Source organism: Pan paniscus, chromosome 4 (assembly GCF_029289425.2).
Source record: "Pan paniscus chromosome 4, NHGRI_mPanPan1-v2.0_pri, whole genome shotgun sequence".
NCBI lineage: Eukaryota > Metazoa > Chordata > Mammalia > Primates > Hominidae > Pan > Pan paniscus.
The window spans coordinates 48233507-48250338 of NC_073253.2; the positions used below are offsets into that span (position 1 = coordinate 48233507).

The 16832-nt window shown below is 39.8% G+C and overlaps 1 protein-coding gene across 2 annotated transcripts in view; it reads left to right on the plus strand.

The window, feature by feature from the left end:
* Positions 1-16832, plus strand: part of SGTB (small glutamine rich tetratricopeptide repeat co-chaperone beta) — a 58836-nt gene that overhangs the window by 36172 nt on the left and 5832 nt on the right. For both annotated transcript variants that reach the window (XM_034960030.3, XM_003827438.6), the window contains exons 6-10: positions 3522-3626; positions 8196-8334; positions 8434-8496; positions 16335-16372; positions 16620-16703. In XM_034960030.3, the coding sequence (XP_034815921.1) occupies positions 3522-3626; positions 8196-8334; positions 8434-8496; positions 16335-16372; positions 16620-16703 (429 nt within the window). The remainder of the gene's footprint in view (positions 1-3521; positions 3627-8195; positions 8335-8433; positions 8497-16334; positions 16373-16619; positions 16704-16832) is intronic.

Genomic DNA, 16832 nt, shown 5'->3' on the forward strand with positions numbered 1-16832 from the left:
TCTCTACTAAAAATACAAAAAATTAGCTGGGTGTGGTGGTGGGCGCCTGTAATCCCAGCTACTTGGGAGGCTGAGGCAGGAGAATGGCTTGAACCCAGGAGGCGGAGCTTGCAGTGAGCCAAGATCACGCCATTGCACTCCAGCCTGGGCGACAGAGCAAGACTCCACCTAAAAAAAAAAAAAATTAAAAATAGTTAACATTAAATCCCGAATGTAGCCATATATTAACCACTTAAAATGCAATCCACATGGTATTATTGTTCTCTTTGAAAACTTTTGCTAGGTAACATTCCAGATGCTCAGAGTATGCTAAGTCCTATGTATTATGTATAGAGGAGTCATTTTCTGATTGTATTTTAAAAATCACAAATCAGATATCTAAAGGCAAGTATTGCCTTTCAGTTTCCTGAAGGTGTTTAGCAAGTGTTTAGGAACAGATTTGTTGTTTTTTCAAAACCACATAGTTCTTTCTCTGAATTCCTTTTTCAAAACTTTCTCTCTCCATCCTCCCATGAGCCCTTTTACCCTTCTTGCGTGTTTCTGTGCATATGTGCGGACAAGTAAACTGTTTTGAAGGTGAGACTCTTGGCAGAAAAGAGATGAGATTGAGGCATTTGCTGTTCTACAAAATCACCGTTAGCAGATTTCCAGAATCAGATGTCAGTGATAGATCAGACACTAGGCCTGTGAATTTGCAGATAGTATTGCCTTGCCTAATGAATTGGATATAAGACCTGGACTTAGTATATATCTCATGCTCCATTTCTGGACAAGATTTTTTTTCTTCCAGTGGCTCTGCTTATTATAGATAATAAAATTATTTTAAAAATCTGTCTCAAAAAGTCCATTAACTCCTTTTCTCTCAATAAATGTTGTGAATTCTTAGATGAAATTTGGTTTAGCAGTTTTGTAATCCCAGATTCAACTTCCTGGCCAGGTGCAGTGGCTCACACCTGTAATCCCAGCACTTGGGGAGGCCGAGGTGGGCGGATCACTTGAGGTCAGGAGTTCAAGATCAGCCTGGCCAACATGGCGGAACCCTGTCTCTACTAAAAATACGAAAATTAGCCGGGTATGGTGGCACACACCTGTAATCCCAGCTACTTGGGGGGTTGAGGCAGGAGAATCACTTGAACCTGGGAGATGGAGGTTGCAGTGAGCCGAGATCGCGCCACTGCAGTCCAGCCTGGGCGACAAAGCAAGACTCCGTCTCAAAAACACAAACACAACAACAATAACAAAAAACTCCCTGAGTTGGTAGGATTCCATTGTCATTCAGTTAATTCCTTGCATTACTTCATTCTCTGAACTGTTCTCCTTCAAGCAACCAGGCAGAATAGACCAGAACATTTGAGGCCTCTGAGGGACCTTCCTGGCTCTATGGACTAAAATCACCTGTCGACAAGAGCTTTCTATAGTGGTAGAAAAAGGAGCTTGCTCTGAGACAATGTCTCATTCCTCCCTTATTGTTATTGTGACACAAAGTTTTTGTCCTGAAAGCACTGTGGCTTAGAAGGCCAAGCATAAATATGAGTTTTCTTGAAATCTCCTTTCTGAGTACGTATGTATCTATGTGTCACCCATTGAAGTATATAAACTTTTCAAGGTTGGTCTCTTAAAATTTTCTCTGAGTTAAGCTACTCTGAAAGGAAGATCTGTACTTGTCTGGAAGGTTGTGCTCCTTATACAGTATAACTTTAATGAATGCTTATTGACCTGGAATCCTCACATTGGATGGGGAAAAGTCAGTGATCCAGACTCACATGTTGTTAATCTGCTTTGTGGAAACCAGGCTATGATGGGAATTTCTCATCATCTTCCTGTTAATTAGAACTAAACTCCTATTTCTTCTCCTTTTCTTCCCACTAAATGTGCTGAATTTTTAGTGAAAATTTAGTAGGTTTATATTCCCAGGTTCAGCTTCCAGAATTGGCAGTATTTCTTTTAGCTTCTTCTATCCAGGATTGGTTTTACATAACACATCTGTTCATGGATACCTAGCAAATAATTGATTTATTACTATGTACATCCAGTATTTGTAGAGTATAATAATAAGCTGGATGTGATATAGAAGTAGTATTAGATAACCCTAATCTATAGTTTGATTAACAGGAGGAGATTAGAACATACTTAAGAAATATTGAGGATTAGCAAGGATCCTCACTGATACTTGGAGCTAGGTGGTGTTTTAATCAGCTTTATTGTTTTCGTGTGTGCTTATTAGATTCCAGCTAGGTCCTTGAAAGACATGACCTTTGACTAATTTCAAGGAAGAGAGATGGTTTACTGGGTGGTTAAGCAAAAAGATTGTTTTTAAGGACAATTAAAACAACATATATGGGGCCAGGTGCGGTGGTTCATGCCTGTAATCCCAGCTCTTAGGGAGGCAGAGGCAGGAGGATAGCATGAGCCCAGGAGTTCAAGACTTGCCTGGGCAATATAGCGAGACCATATTTGCTACAAAAAGGAAAAAAAAAAAAATGTGGGTAAAGAGAGAATAGAGGTAGCAAAAACAAGAGTAGTGCTTCTCAGATTGCAGTGGGAGAGGAACATGAGGTCAGAGACTTGGGTTAGCGTGAGACTCTTGCCTGTAGACTGAAGAACATGAAGGAGCCTAAGTTCATTTCTGGGCTTGCAAGCAAAATTTTCAGGGAGTGCTTCTTTACCTTTATTAATGCAAAGGGTACCAGGTCTTGGAGTTACAGTGTTGGAGGCAGAGGTGCTGTGCAGCATAGCATTCTCCTTTGCAATTGTGAGAAATCGAAGAAGTGGTCAGCATACCCTGGCCCTCCTTGGTCCAAGAAACTTCTGTTTCTTGGTTGCTGGCGCCCCACTTTGACTTCTGAGCATCTGTCTTAGAGCTTCTCTTCTTTCCTGTTTCTCCTCTGAACTATTTCTTCCTATTTGGAAACGTTATTGAGGAGAGTTCACAACTGCAGGGATTTTGATCTAGGCAAGTGTTCTTTTTCCAAAGTTGGCTCTTCAACCTTTTGATGAGGGACAAGATTATGAGAACTTCTGGGAGACTGAAAGAAATAAAATACAGTTGGCCTTAGAAATGAGTGAATAAGAGAAAGTGCCAGGGGACTGGGATATCACTTTTACTTGTAGTTTAACCCTACCATTAAAGTGATAATAGCACAACCCTCTGTGTAGCCATTCACAGCAATCACTCACTCTTTGTGCCTCCATAGTAGCCAAGATGTCCTAGCTTTTTCACTTTTCTGTTTGGACAAACTAGAAAGGGTATAAATAGGTAGACTAGTTGTATGACTTACATATTTGTCCTTTCTATAGCAAAGCAAACAGTGAAAGGCAGCCTGCATACTTTTTTCTGCACAGAAGTTTCTGAGGTTTTTTTTTCATTTTATTACATAATTATCTTAGACAGTTTGACTTAGAAATTTAGTGGGAGTGATCTACAAATTGGAACAAGAAAAAGGTAGTATTATTAGTACCTGAAAATCTAAATTAGTGCCTTGAAAACTGCCTTTAATAAAATTCTGTTTTCTTTCTCTTAGGGCTGCTGCTCAGAGCAAATTAGGTCACTATACAGATGCGATAAAGGATTGTGAAAAAGCAATAGCAATTGATTCAAAGTACAGCAAGGCCTATGGGAGAATGGGGTAAGTTCTGGGAGAATGTTCCAAGTAGTAGCATGTAGCATCAGGTATGCTGTTCTTAATGGCTTGGTTTTGAATTTCCTGCTTAATGTTTTACCCTCTGAACTAATAAGAGGATAAATAAAACATAAGGGAGGAAATGACTACAATTTCTTTGACTAGGAAGTGAGATGATTGATGACTGATTTGATTGTTGGAGAAAATTATATAACCGTACCACAAATCTCAGATGAGCACTCAATATTGCAGACAGTTCTATTATTTTTCCTTCTATAGTCACCTTTCCACTCTCTGATGTGACGATTTCATACCTCTTCCTCTCCCTTCAAATTTCCACTACCCCCTCTCTGGTGACTCTCAACTGATGCTATTGCCTTACACTTAATTGAGAAGCTAGATGCTTTTTGAAGGAAAACAACTCATTTTCCTCCTTGCAAATCCATCAGTCTGCCTACATTTGTATCTACACAGAATGCCCTTTTTTCTTGTTAAAATGGAAGCATTCTGGCTGGGCGTGGTGACTCACGCCTGTAATCCCAGCACTTTGGAAGGCCAAGGTGGGCAGATCACTTGAGGTCAGGAGTTTAAGACCAGCCTGCCCAACATGGTGAAACCCCGTCTCTACTAAAAATACAAAAATTAGCCAGGCATGGTGATGAGCACCTGCAGACCCAGCTACTCAGGAGGCTAAGGCAGGAGAATCACTTGAACCTGGGAGGCAGAGGTTGCAGTGAGCTGAGATAGAGCCACTGCACTCCAGTCTGGGTGACAGATTGAGACTCTGTCTCAAAAAAAAAGAAGCATTCTTACCTAAGACCATTGCCTCCACTCATGCTTTAAGATCCCATTCCCTTGTACCTTCTCCACAACTTTGCAACTATTACGATCCCCTTCATTTTCTACAACATTAGATCTTCCATCTCTAATAGATGATAATGGTTGGCATGTGATCAGGTCATAAAAAGTCATTCACTGAGCCAGGTGCGGTGGCTAACACCTGTAATCCCAGCATTTTGGGAGGCCAAGGTGGGAGAAATGCTTGAGCCCAGGAGTTCAAGACCAGCCTGGGCAACATAGCAAGACCCCATCTCTATAAAAATACAAAAATTATCCAGGAGTGGTGGGGTACACCTGTAGTCCCAGCTACTTGGGAGGCTGAGGTGAGAGGATTGCTTGAGTCTGGGAAGTCGAGGCTGCGGTGAGCCGTGATCTTGTCACTGCACTCCAGCCTGAGTGACAGAGTGAGACCCTGTCTCAAAAAAAAGAAAAAAAATCATTAGTTGGACCCATCCCTTTACCCAGCGTTCCCCTCTAGCCACCATCCCACTTCTCAGTTCCTCGTTCTCTGCCCCTGATGGTTATCTGTACTTGCTGTTTCATCTTTGTCATCTCTTTTTTTCTTTTTTTTTTTTTTGAGACAGAATCTCGCTCTGTCACCCAGGCTGCAGTGCAGTGGCGCGATCTCAGCTTACTGCAAGCTTCGCCTCCTGGGTTCACGCCGTTCTCCTGTCTCAGCCTCCTGAGTAGCTGGGACTACAGGCACCCGCCACCATGCCCAGCTAATTTTTTGTATTTTTAGTAGAGACGGGGTTTCACTGCGTTAGCCAGGATGGTCTTGATCTCCTGACCTCACGATCCGCCCACCTCGGCCTCCCAAAGTGCTGGGATTACAGGCGTGAGCCACTGCGCCCTGTCACTATTAACTTATTGTCAAAATACATCACTCTCTAGGATCCTGACACTACACTTGCCCTGTTTCCCCTTCCACTTTACTGGATGCTCTTTTCCAGTCTCCCTTGCTTGTTCTTCCTCTCTACCATCTCTAAACAATGCTGTATTTTAGGGTTGCATCCTCTGCTGCTGCTGTTTCTTTGTCTTCTCTCTGCTCAGTTTATCCTGCTCCATGCTTTTAAAATTCATCTACAGTTGATACTCATTGTTTGCAGATTCTGTATTTATGAATTTGCCTACTTGCTAAATTAATTTGTAATCCCCAAATCAATATTTACACTGCTTCTGTGGTCATTCATGTACATGCACAATTAGTGAAAATGTGTCTTCTGATGCTCTCGATCTCAACTGAGGGTGAATAAGGTGATGCTCTATCTTTTTGTTTCAGCTCTCATGCTGAAACAGTCTGTTTAGTGCTACATTTTTTTTTTTGTATTTTTGTGCCTTTTATTTGTGATTTTGCTGTTTACAGTGGCCCCCAACTATAGGCTGAAGTGTTATCTAGTATTCCTAAGTGCAAGAGGACTGTAATGTGCCTTATGGAGAAAATACATTTATGAGACAAGCTTCATTCAGGCATGAGTTAGTGCCGTTGGCTATGAGTTCAATGCTAATGAATAAAATATATATATTAAATAAAGTTTCTTTAATCAGAAACACACATAAAAACAAGATTATATATTGATCAGTTGATGAAAATATGACTATTTACAACAGTTGCAGGAACCTAACTCTGTATTTTCCCTAGGAACAATTGTTCAGTATTTGCTAATTCATTGTTCATGGTGACTTTATAGAACAGGACTACTGTGAATAAGAATCAACTATATATATTATTGGATCTAATTTATATGTTTGAACTCCGTACTCATATATTCTACTACTCTTCAACTCTATGTTTGGATGTTTAATAGGTATTTAAACTTAACATGTCCCAGACAGAACTCATGTTCCCTTCCAAAATCTTTCCAATCTCAATACATTGTACAATTAGTTATCTATCCCATGCACAGGTCAGACGCCTAAGAGTCATCCTTCATTGTTATTACACCTGACATAAGTACTGATACTCTGTCATCAAGTCCTGTCAATTCTAGTTTCTGTATATATCTTGAATCCAAGTGTTGATCGCTATCTTACATATAGCCCTAGTCCAAACTACATCTCTTACCTAAGCTACTGCAATAGCTTCCTAACCGATCTCCCTGCCTCCATTCTACCCTTCTGCCCACGTAGATCCTCTACATAGAAGCCAGAGTGAGCTTTCAAAAGCACAAATTGTATCATGTGACTCCATTGCAACCAGAATAAAGTTCAAACTCCAAGCAATGGTCCTCTATCATCTGGCACCCAACTGTTCTCTGACATCATCTCTCCATGCTTTGTTTTCTGTGTTCCCTCCTCATCAGCCCTTGTCCTGTTCCTTAAGAATACCAAGCTTGCATCTTTCTTGGGACCTTTCTGTTTACTGCTATTTCCACTACAATGCTCCTCCCTCATTTTCATGACTGCTTTCTTTACATCACTCAGATCTTTCCAATGTGGCTACTTTTTGAGCAGCTCTCCTATTCATTCCTTTAATATTGCCCTTTTTATTTGCATGCTTGTTGCCTGTCTTCCCCAGGTAGAATGAAATTTTCTTAAAGACAGAAAACTTTATCTTTTTTTTTTTTTTGAGATGGAGTTTCGCTCTTGTTTTCCAGGCTGGAGTGCAATGGCACAATCTCCGCCCACTGCAACCTCCGCCTCCTGGATTCAAGCAATTCTCATGCCTCAGCCTTCCTAGTAGCTGGGATTACAGGCGTCTGCCACCATGCTTGGCTAATTTTTGTATTTTTAGTAGAGACAGGGTTTCACCATGTTGGCCAGACTGGTCTCAGACTCCTGACCTCAAGTGATCCACCCACCCTGGCCTCCCAAAATGCTGCTGGGATTAGAGACGTGGGCCACTGCGCCCAGTCAGGATCCTCAGTATCTTTAGATATTATTTTAATAATATTCTTATACATCATAGAGTTTCAGTAAATAGTTACTGACTTGACTCTTGATTAACTGGGGACTCTGATAAAGTATCATACATGGTTGACTGGTAGAAAATGAATTAGGTTCCGATAAAGCGAAAAAGAGAAAAGAAAATAGTAATTTGTTTAAAACAAACCGAAACCCCTAATACTATGTCACCATATATACAGTTATTGTTTAGTTCTATAGTAATTTTTCAATAAGTAAATTATAACTAGGTAAATATGAACATTAAAATTTAATACCTCTTTGACTTGTGCCTGGTATAATTTGTTATTTGAGTTGTAAAGGATGCTAATTTTATCTACCTCTTTTGATCAGGAATAGTTATCTAATAACTACAGCCTGTTTTCTTAATGGCAAATTGATATTGTTCCTCTGTTAGAAAGAAGAAAGCATGTAGGCCATTTTGAAGCACAAATACAGTTTAGAGTCCTTAAAAATGGTGTTAGCATCATGGATTTATGTGACCACATGATTGTCAACTCACATCTTTTGGAACTTAGTCTAGGCATTTATAAAGCAAATTATTTTACATATTAAGCTTAAAAATGATAGAGTAAGTAAGATAATCTCTAAGCATTAAATTCATGATCTATAGGACAACCAGGTTATCAGCAAGCAGAATGGAGTGAGTTCAGATGTATAGAATCTTAAGTTGGAGGGAATTTTGCTCCCGTGAGCCATAGTACAGTGAATAAATTAAGTGTAATCTGGATTAGAACTGAATACCAAGACAGACAGACGTTTGACGATGTTTGTGATGTCCTGATGTTCTTTAATCATATATCTGATATTCTTATATTCTATTCCCTTCAGGCTGGCCCTCACTGCCTTGAATAAATTTGAAGAAGCAGTTACAAGTTATCAAAAGGCATTAGATCTTGACCCTGAAAATGATTCCTATAAGTCAAATCTGAAAATAGCAGAACAGAAGTTAAGAGAGGTATCCAGTCCTGTAAGTTGTTAATGCCAAATGAGTGAAGTATTTTCTGTCATTCACAATTTATTGTAATTGTAGATACTGGACTGATTCTCAGATATAATTGTTTTACAGACAGGAACTGGACTGAGCTTTGACATGGCTAGCTTGATAAATAATCCAGCCTTCATTAGTATGGTGAGTATACTTTCTTTTCTGCCTCTACTGGCTATGTTTTCCATAGACTATGTAGCTATGCAATTTTTTTTAGAAACAAGTGAGTTTTTGTGGTGGTGGTTGTAGTGGAGTATTGATATAAGGCTATAGCAGGGTTCTGTTTTTTTATTTCCAACTTTTATTTCAAGTGCAGGGGTAAATGTGCAGGACGTGCAGGTTTGTTACATAGGTAAAACGTCTGCCATGGTAGTTTGCTGCACAGATCCTCCCATTACCCAGGTATTAAGCCCAGCATCCATTAGCTATTCTTCGTGATCCTTCCTCTCCTCCCATCCTCTGCCCTCCAATAGGCCCCAGTGTGTGTTGTTCCCCTACATGTGTCATTGTGTTCTCATCATTTGGCTCCCACTTGTAAGTGAGAACATGTGTTATTTGGTTTTCTTTTCCTGTATTAGTTTGTTAAGTAAAATGGTAAAATGGCCTCCAGCTCCATCCATGTCCCTGCGAGGGACATAATCTTATTTCTTGTTTTGGCTGCATAGCATTCCATGGTGTACATGTACCACATTTTCTTTATCCAGTCTATCATTGATAGGCATTTGCATTGATTCCATGTCTTTGCTATTGTGAATAGTGTTGCAGTGAACATACGTACGAATGTGTATTTACAGTAGTAAGATTTCTATTCCTTCGGGTATATACCCAGTAATGGGATTGCTGGGTCGAATGGTATTTCTGCTTCTAGGTCTTTGAGGAATCACCACACTGTCTTCCACAATGGTTGAACTAATTTACATTTCCACCAACAGTGTTAAAAGCATTCCTTTTTCTCCACAACTTTGCCAGCATCTGTTGGTTTTTGTTTTTTTTGTTGTTGTTGTTGTTTGTTTTTTTTTGAGACAGAGTTTCACTCTTGTCACCCAGTCTGGAGTGCAATGGTGTGATCTTGGCTCACTGCAACCTCCACCTCCTGGGTTCAAGCGAATCTCCTGCCTCAGCCTCCTGAGTAGCTGGGATTAGAGGCACCCACAACCATGCCTGGCTAATTATTGTATTGTCAGTAGAGATGGGGTTTCACCATGCTGACCAGGCTAGTCAAATGACCTCTGGTGATCCGCCTGCCTCAGCCTCCCAAAGTGCTGGGATTACGGGCATGAGCCACCACACCTGGCCTGTTTTTGAGTTTTTAATTATAGTTGTTCTGACTTGTGTGAGATGGTATCTCATTGTGGTTTTGATTTGCATTTCTCTAATGATCAATGATGTTGAGCTGTTTTTTCATATGTTTTTTGACCACATATATGTCTTCTTTTGGGAATTGTCTGTTCATTTCCTTTGCCCACTTTATAATGGGGTTGTTTTTTTCTTGTAAATTTGTTTAAGTTCTTATAGATGTAGGATATTAGACCTTTGTCAGATAGATAGATTGCAAAAATGTTCTCCCATTCTGTAGGTTGTCTGTTTACTCTGTTGATTGTTTCTTTTGGTGTGGAAAAGAAACTCTTTAGTTTAATTAGATCCCATTTGTCAATTTTTTCTTTTGTTGCAATTGCTTTTGGCATCTTCATCATGAAATCTTTGCCTGTGTCTATGTCCTGAATGATATTGCCTCGGTTTATAGAGTTCTTATAGTTTTGAGTTGCACATTTAAGTCTTTAATCCATCTTGAGTTGATTTTTGTATATATATGGTATAACGAAGGGGTCCAGTTTCAATTTTCTCCATATGGCTAGCCAATTCTCTCAGCAACACTTATTAAATAGGGAATCCTTTCCCCATTGCTTTTGCCAGGTTTGTCAAAGATCAGATGGTTGTGAGTGTGCAGTCTTATTTCTGGGTTCTCTGTTCTGTTCCACTGGTCTATGCTGTTCTTGCACCAGTACCATGCAGTTTTGGTTATTGTAGCCCTATAGTACAGTTTGAAATTGGGTAGCATGATGCCTCAGCTTTGTTCTTTTTGTTTAGGATTGCCTTGGATGTTTGGGCTCTTTTTTGGTTCCATATGAATTTTAAAATAGTTTTTTCTAATTCTGTGAAGAATGTCAATGGTAGTTTAATGGGAATAGCATTGAATCTATAAATTGCTTTAGGCAATATGGCCATTTTCACGATTTTGATTCTTCCTATCCATGAGCATGGAGTGTTTTTCCACTTGTTTCTGTTCTCTCTTATTTCCTTGAGCAGTGGTTTGTAGTTCTCCTTGAAGAGTTCCTTCACTTTGCCTGTTAGCTGTATTTCTAGATATTTTATTCTTTTTATGGCAATTGTGAATGCGAGTTCATTTGTGATTTGACTTTCGACTTGCCTGTTGTTGGTATGTAGGAATGCCAGCAATTTTTGCACATTGATTTTGTATCCTGAGACTGTGCTGAAGTTGATTATCAGCTTAATAAACTTCTTGACTGAGACAATAGGGTTTTCTAGATGTAGGATCCTGTCATCTGCATATAGGGATAATTTGACTTCCTCCCTTCCTATTTGAATATGCTTTATTTCTTTATTGTGCTTCATTTCCCTGGCCAAAACTTCCAATACTATTAATTTGTTGAATAGGAGTGATGAGAGAGGGTATTTTGTCTTGTGCTGGTTTTCAAGGGGAACACTTCCAGCTTTTGCCCATTCAATATGATATTGGCTGTAGGTTTGTCATATATGGCTTTTATTATTTTGAGGTATGTTCCTTCAATATCTAGTTTATTAAGAGTTTCTTATATGAAAGGATGTTGAATTTTCTTGAAGGCCTCTTCAGCATCTATTGAGATAATCATGGGGTTTTTGTCTTTAGTTCTGTTTATGAGATGAATCACATTTATTGATTTGCATATGTAGAAACAGCCTTGCATCTTGGGGATGAAGCCTCCTTGATTGTGATGGGTAAGCTTTTTGATGTGCTGCTTGGATTCAGTTTGCCAGTATTTTGCTGAGGATTTTTGTATCAATGTTCATCAAGGATATTGGCCTGAAGTTTTCTTTTTTGTTATTGTATCTCTGCCAGGTTTTGGTATCAGGATGATGTTGGCCGCATAGAATGAATTAGGGAGGAGATCCTCCTTTTCAATTTTTTAGAATAGTTTCTGTAGGAACGGTACTGGCTCTTCTTTGTACCTCTGGTAGAATTCAGCTGTGAATTCGTCTGGTCCTGGGCTTTTTTTTTTTTTTTTTTTGGTTGGTAGGCTATTTATTAGTGCCTCAATTTCAGAACTCATTATTGGTTTATTCAGGGATTCAATTTCTTCCTGATTCAGTCTTGGGAGGATGTATGTGTCCAGGAATTTATCAAGTTCTTCTAGAAATTCATTAGTAAAATTTCTAGTTTATGCGTATAGGACTGTTTATAGTATTCTTTGATGGTTGTTTGTATTTCTGTGGGGTCAGTGGTAATATCATTTTTGATTGTGTTTGTTTGAATCTTCTCTCAATTTCCATGTAGTTGTTCAATTTCCATGTAGTTGTGTGGTTTTGAGTGAATTGAGTGCCGTGTGGTGATGAGAAGAATGTATATTCTGTTGTTTTTGGGTGGAGAGTTCTATAGATATCAGGTCCACTTGATCCAGAGCTGAGGTCAGGTTTGAATATCTTTGTTAGTTTTCTGTCTTGATGATCTGTCTACTATTGTCAGCAGAGTGTTAAAGTCTCCCACTATTATTGTGTGGGAGTCTAGTCTCTTTGAAGCTCTCGAAGTACTTGCTTTATGAATCTGGGTGTTCCTGTATTGGGTGCATATATATTTAAGGTAGTTAGCTCTTCTTGTTGAATTGAACCCTTTACCATTATGTAATGCCCTTCTTTGTCTTTTTTTTTTCTCTTGAGACAGAGTCTTGCTCTGTCACCCAGGCTGGAGTACAGTAGCGCAATTTCAGCTCACTGCAACCTCTGCTTCCTTCATTGTCTTTTTTGATCTTCTTTGGTTTAGAGTCTGTTTTGTCAGAAACTAGGATTGCGACTACTGCTTTTTTCTGTTTTCCATTTGCTTGGTAAATTTTCCTTCATCCCTGTATTTTGAGCCTGTGTGTGTCTTTGTATGTATAGTGGGTCTCTTGAATACAGCTCACTGATGGGTCATGTTTTTTTATCTGGTTTGCCATTCTGTGTCTTTTAATTGGGGCATTTAGCCCATTTACATTTAAGGTTAGTATTGTTATGTGTAAATTTGATCCTGTCATCATGATGCTAGCTGGTTATTTTGCAAACTTATGTGGTTGCTTCACAGTGTCACTGGTCTGTATACTTCAGTGTGTTTTTGTAGTGGCTGGTAACAGTTTTTCCTTTCCATATTTAGTGCTTCCTTCAGGAACTCTTGTAAGGCAGGTCTGGTAGTAATGAATTCCCTCGGCATTTGCTTGTCTGTAAAGGATTTTATTTCTCCTTTGCTTATGAAGCTTAGTTTGACCAGATATGAAATTCTGGGTTGGAAATTCTTTTAAGAATGTTGAATATTGGCCCCCAATCTCTTCTGGCTTATAGAGTTTCTGCTGAGAGATCTGCTGTTAGTCTGATGGGCTTCCCTTTGTAGGTGGCCTGGCCTTTCTCTCTGGCTGAATGGCAGGGTTCTTAACGTGTCCATGTACCTCCTGTGGGAAAGCCATGGATGGACTTTAGGAAGCTCATGGATTTTCCCAAAATTATATATAAAAATCTGTGTACATGTGTATGTGTGCATTTTTCCAGGGAGAGCATCATATTTTTCATGAGATTGGCAGAGGAATCTGCCAATATATGAAAGGTTAAAAACTACTCTCTTACATAAAAGTGGTCCTAGGAAGATATCTAACATCTGCAGTTTGAGTATTTGGCCATCGTGGTTCCCTAGGCTTGCCCCTCGGCATTGTCTGCCTTGTTTTCTATCTTTAGAGTTTATTTGATATAGATAGATAGATATAGATATAGATATCTCATGTGTTTGTCCTCTATTCTTACAAAACAACAAAATAATGTATGGGCCTTTTTGAGAACATACACGCTCTGGTCCAATATGTGGTAACTTTGATTTAGTGGGTTTAGGATGTTACCAGGGCATATCAAGCTCCTGGGGTGACTGTATACTTTGGATGAGAATTATTCTATCACATGATATGCCCTTGGAAGGCAGGAATCAGTTTTTATTCATCTTTTGTTTCCTTCAAAAAATGTGTCTTGCATCCATTAAATCTTCTGTTGAACTGAAATGCACAGATGACTCATTCCCAGTGAGATAAGTCTTTTTAGCAACTGGTAGTTTTTATTTTTCCCTTATCAAATTTCAGCCTTCTTACCGTGCTAGCAAATACATGTTTTGTAGATCTTGTGACTTCATTTTTTTTTTTAAGCGTGGTTACCCATTCTAGGACTCAGGTTATGGCATTGTAACAAGATGTGAAAAATGGAATTCTTTTAGTTTCAGATTTGGCTTAGGCTCCAAGCTGCTATGTACCAAAATAAGGTGTGAGACCACCATGTAGGAGTTGCAAAAGATGGGGATAAAAAACATGTTTTGTGACTCATAAAAAAGGCCAGGTTGATGGAAATTAAAGCATGATTTTTGGAGAGAGCTATTAGAGTTTTAGGGCTCCCTATATGAAGGAATTAGGGAGGCTTGCTCTCATCTCAAGCCCTCACTGAGAAAGGGCTTTTCTGGTACAGAGACTTTCTACCTGATAGTTCAACTGGATAGCCAGTGGCAGAATTAGCTGTGTGGTTTGGGCAGTTACTGTACTGATGAGAGTGGAGCAGAGGTGTTTCCTGTGGACCAAGGTGAGCACACACAATTGTGAGAGAGTGTGTCTGAATATGTTCAAGAGGCTTTCCTGGAAGTGTGACAGGATCCCAACACAGAGAATCTCTGGAGGACTGCCAAGAACCTAAGACTGAAGGGAAAGTCATAGCATCCATCCAGAGGGTAAATTACCCTTTTCAAAGAATAGGTAAGAAATCTCCAGGGGCCTAGGGAAAGGAGAAGTGTCTGAAGAACACGACAAAGTACCCCATAAGAGAACCACAGTAGTTTTTGAATACCTTGCAAACTCAAAAAGCACCAATGCAAAACTAGTAAGATAATACCAGTCATCAAATAAGAACTTTGCTGCTCCTTTCACCTTTCCCTCCATTTAACCCTCAACCTGGAGGGCCACAACTCTTAATCAGCAAGCTGAGGGAAGAGGACTGGAAGCACTACAGGATAAAGAAGCACTATAGGCCTTGGTGTGGTGGCTCACACCTGTAATCCCAGCACTTTGGGAGGCTAAGATGGGCGGATCACTTGAGGTCAGGAGTTCCAGACCAGCCTGGCCAACCTGGCGAAACCCCGTCTCTACTAAAAATACAAAAATTAGCTGGGCATGGTGGTGCATGCCTGTAATCCCAGCTACTTGGGTGGCTGAGGCAGGAGAATCACTTGACTCCGGGAGGCAGAGGTTGCAGTGAGCCGAGGTCATGCCATTGCACTCCAGCCTGGGTGACAGAGTGAGACTTCATCTCAAAAAAAAAAAAAAAAAAAAAGAAAATAGCCCTATAGGACAGCGGTCCCCAACCTTTTTGTAACAGGGACTGGTTTCATGGAAGACAGTTTTTCCATGGACCATACCGGGTGTAGGGGGTAGGGGCAGGATGGGGAGAGAAGCGTTAGATTCTCTTGAGGAGCACTCAACCTAGATCCTTCACACGCGCAGTTCACAATAGGGTTCTTGTTCCTATGAGAATCTAATGCTGCAGCTGATCTGACAGGAGGTGGAGCTCAGGCAGTAATGCTTGCTCGCCCACCGCTAACCTGCTGCTGTGCAGCCTGGTTCCTAACAGTCTGTGGCTCAGGGGTTGGGGACCGCTAATATAGGAAACAGAGCAGTCAATGGTGCCTCTTTTCTACTACAACCGGTCAATCTGTAGCAGGCCCATGCTAGGAAGGGAGAAGTTTTACCTATAAATGAAGCTTTATGTATTTGATTGTTACACTGAGACATTAATTGCTGAACTGGAGGTCATTTTATAGAACTTAAAGTGACAGGAGGATTGCTTACTGAAAAGTGACTGGAAAAGCATAGATCTGTTCTAAATTTCCTCTAGGTCCTAGATTCTGGGAGAAGGGGAAGAACTACTGTTGCAGAACTAGTTTAAAGGGATTGCAAAACACAGCATTTCATGTTTATAGCTCATACATCCTGCTTTTCCTGTGTAATGCCTTTAGCACTTATGGGTTGCCTCAGAGGCACCAATCCTGACTGGGACTTGAGGAAAGTTTTGAATTACTTACGAATCAGTCAGTGATCTTTCTGGTAATATAAGCAAGTGGTGGCTTTTCCCAACACCTCATAGAGAGTCTGTGAATATAATCTATTGTCTACAAAGATTTAGACTAAATTCAAATTTTACATAAATATTGTTGACATTACCAATTTGAGGGAAAAAATGTGATGCTTTCAAAGTAGAATGTTTTAAAAGTATGTGTGCACATAAATATAATTCCTTGTGCCACTGTAAGCATGGGAAGGATTGAAATTGCTGGGCCCCATGGAGCAAAGTCACATCTCTTAAAAGCTCGTTTGGAATGGACCTTCTCAAGTGTAGGAGATCCCTTAACTATACTTTTAAAGTTCCTATTTTTCCTTTTGGCTTAATTGGTCTGATAGCAGTAGTAAGTAAACTGCTGTCAACATCCTCAGTTTATAGTGTTGTTTGTAATCTCTTTATCCTCACCATGTCTTCTTAATGCCACTTTTTCTAGTACCTCCTCTCTTTTTACATTCCCCTTTACTTTGCATAGCACACTGAAACTCTCCAAAATGTTAGTGCATACATGATTTAGCTTTCATTCTTCTAAAAAAAAATCTTTGTTAAAGATCCCTATATATTAACTGCCTTTAATGGGAGGTGCTGTTTTTCAATTCCAGGCGGCAAGTTTAATGCAGAACCCTCAAGTTCAACAGCTGTAAGTATATAGAAAGGGCTTATTACACTTCCCCAACCCTTCCACTTGCCAGGCTCCTAATTTGAGCACATCAGCTCAAAAATGATGAAACTGTTCTGAATGACAGTCAGTTGGAGCTTAAAGCCACACACATTTGGCCTAGCCTCTGGTATAACATGGGTATATTTTATTAACTTTTCCTCGTCCAGTTGTCCTATTTGTTAAGAATATATACCAATCCCAGTGATGTATTTCTTGTGTACTCTAGAATGTCAGGAATGATGACAAATGCCATTGGGGGACCTGCTGCTGGAGTTGGGGGCCTAACTGACCTGTCAAGCCTCATCCAAGCGTAAGTATTATTTAAAACAGAAATAGTGAAGATGTATTTTATGTTTTACAGCCTATCTCTATGGTGAGGGGTCAGGGCTTTCTTTTTAAATGTTTATCTTTTACCGTTAGTAACTTTAGCCTCCTTAAT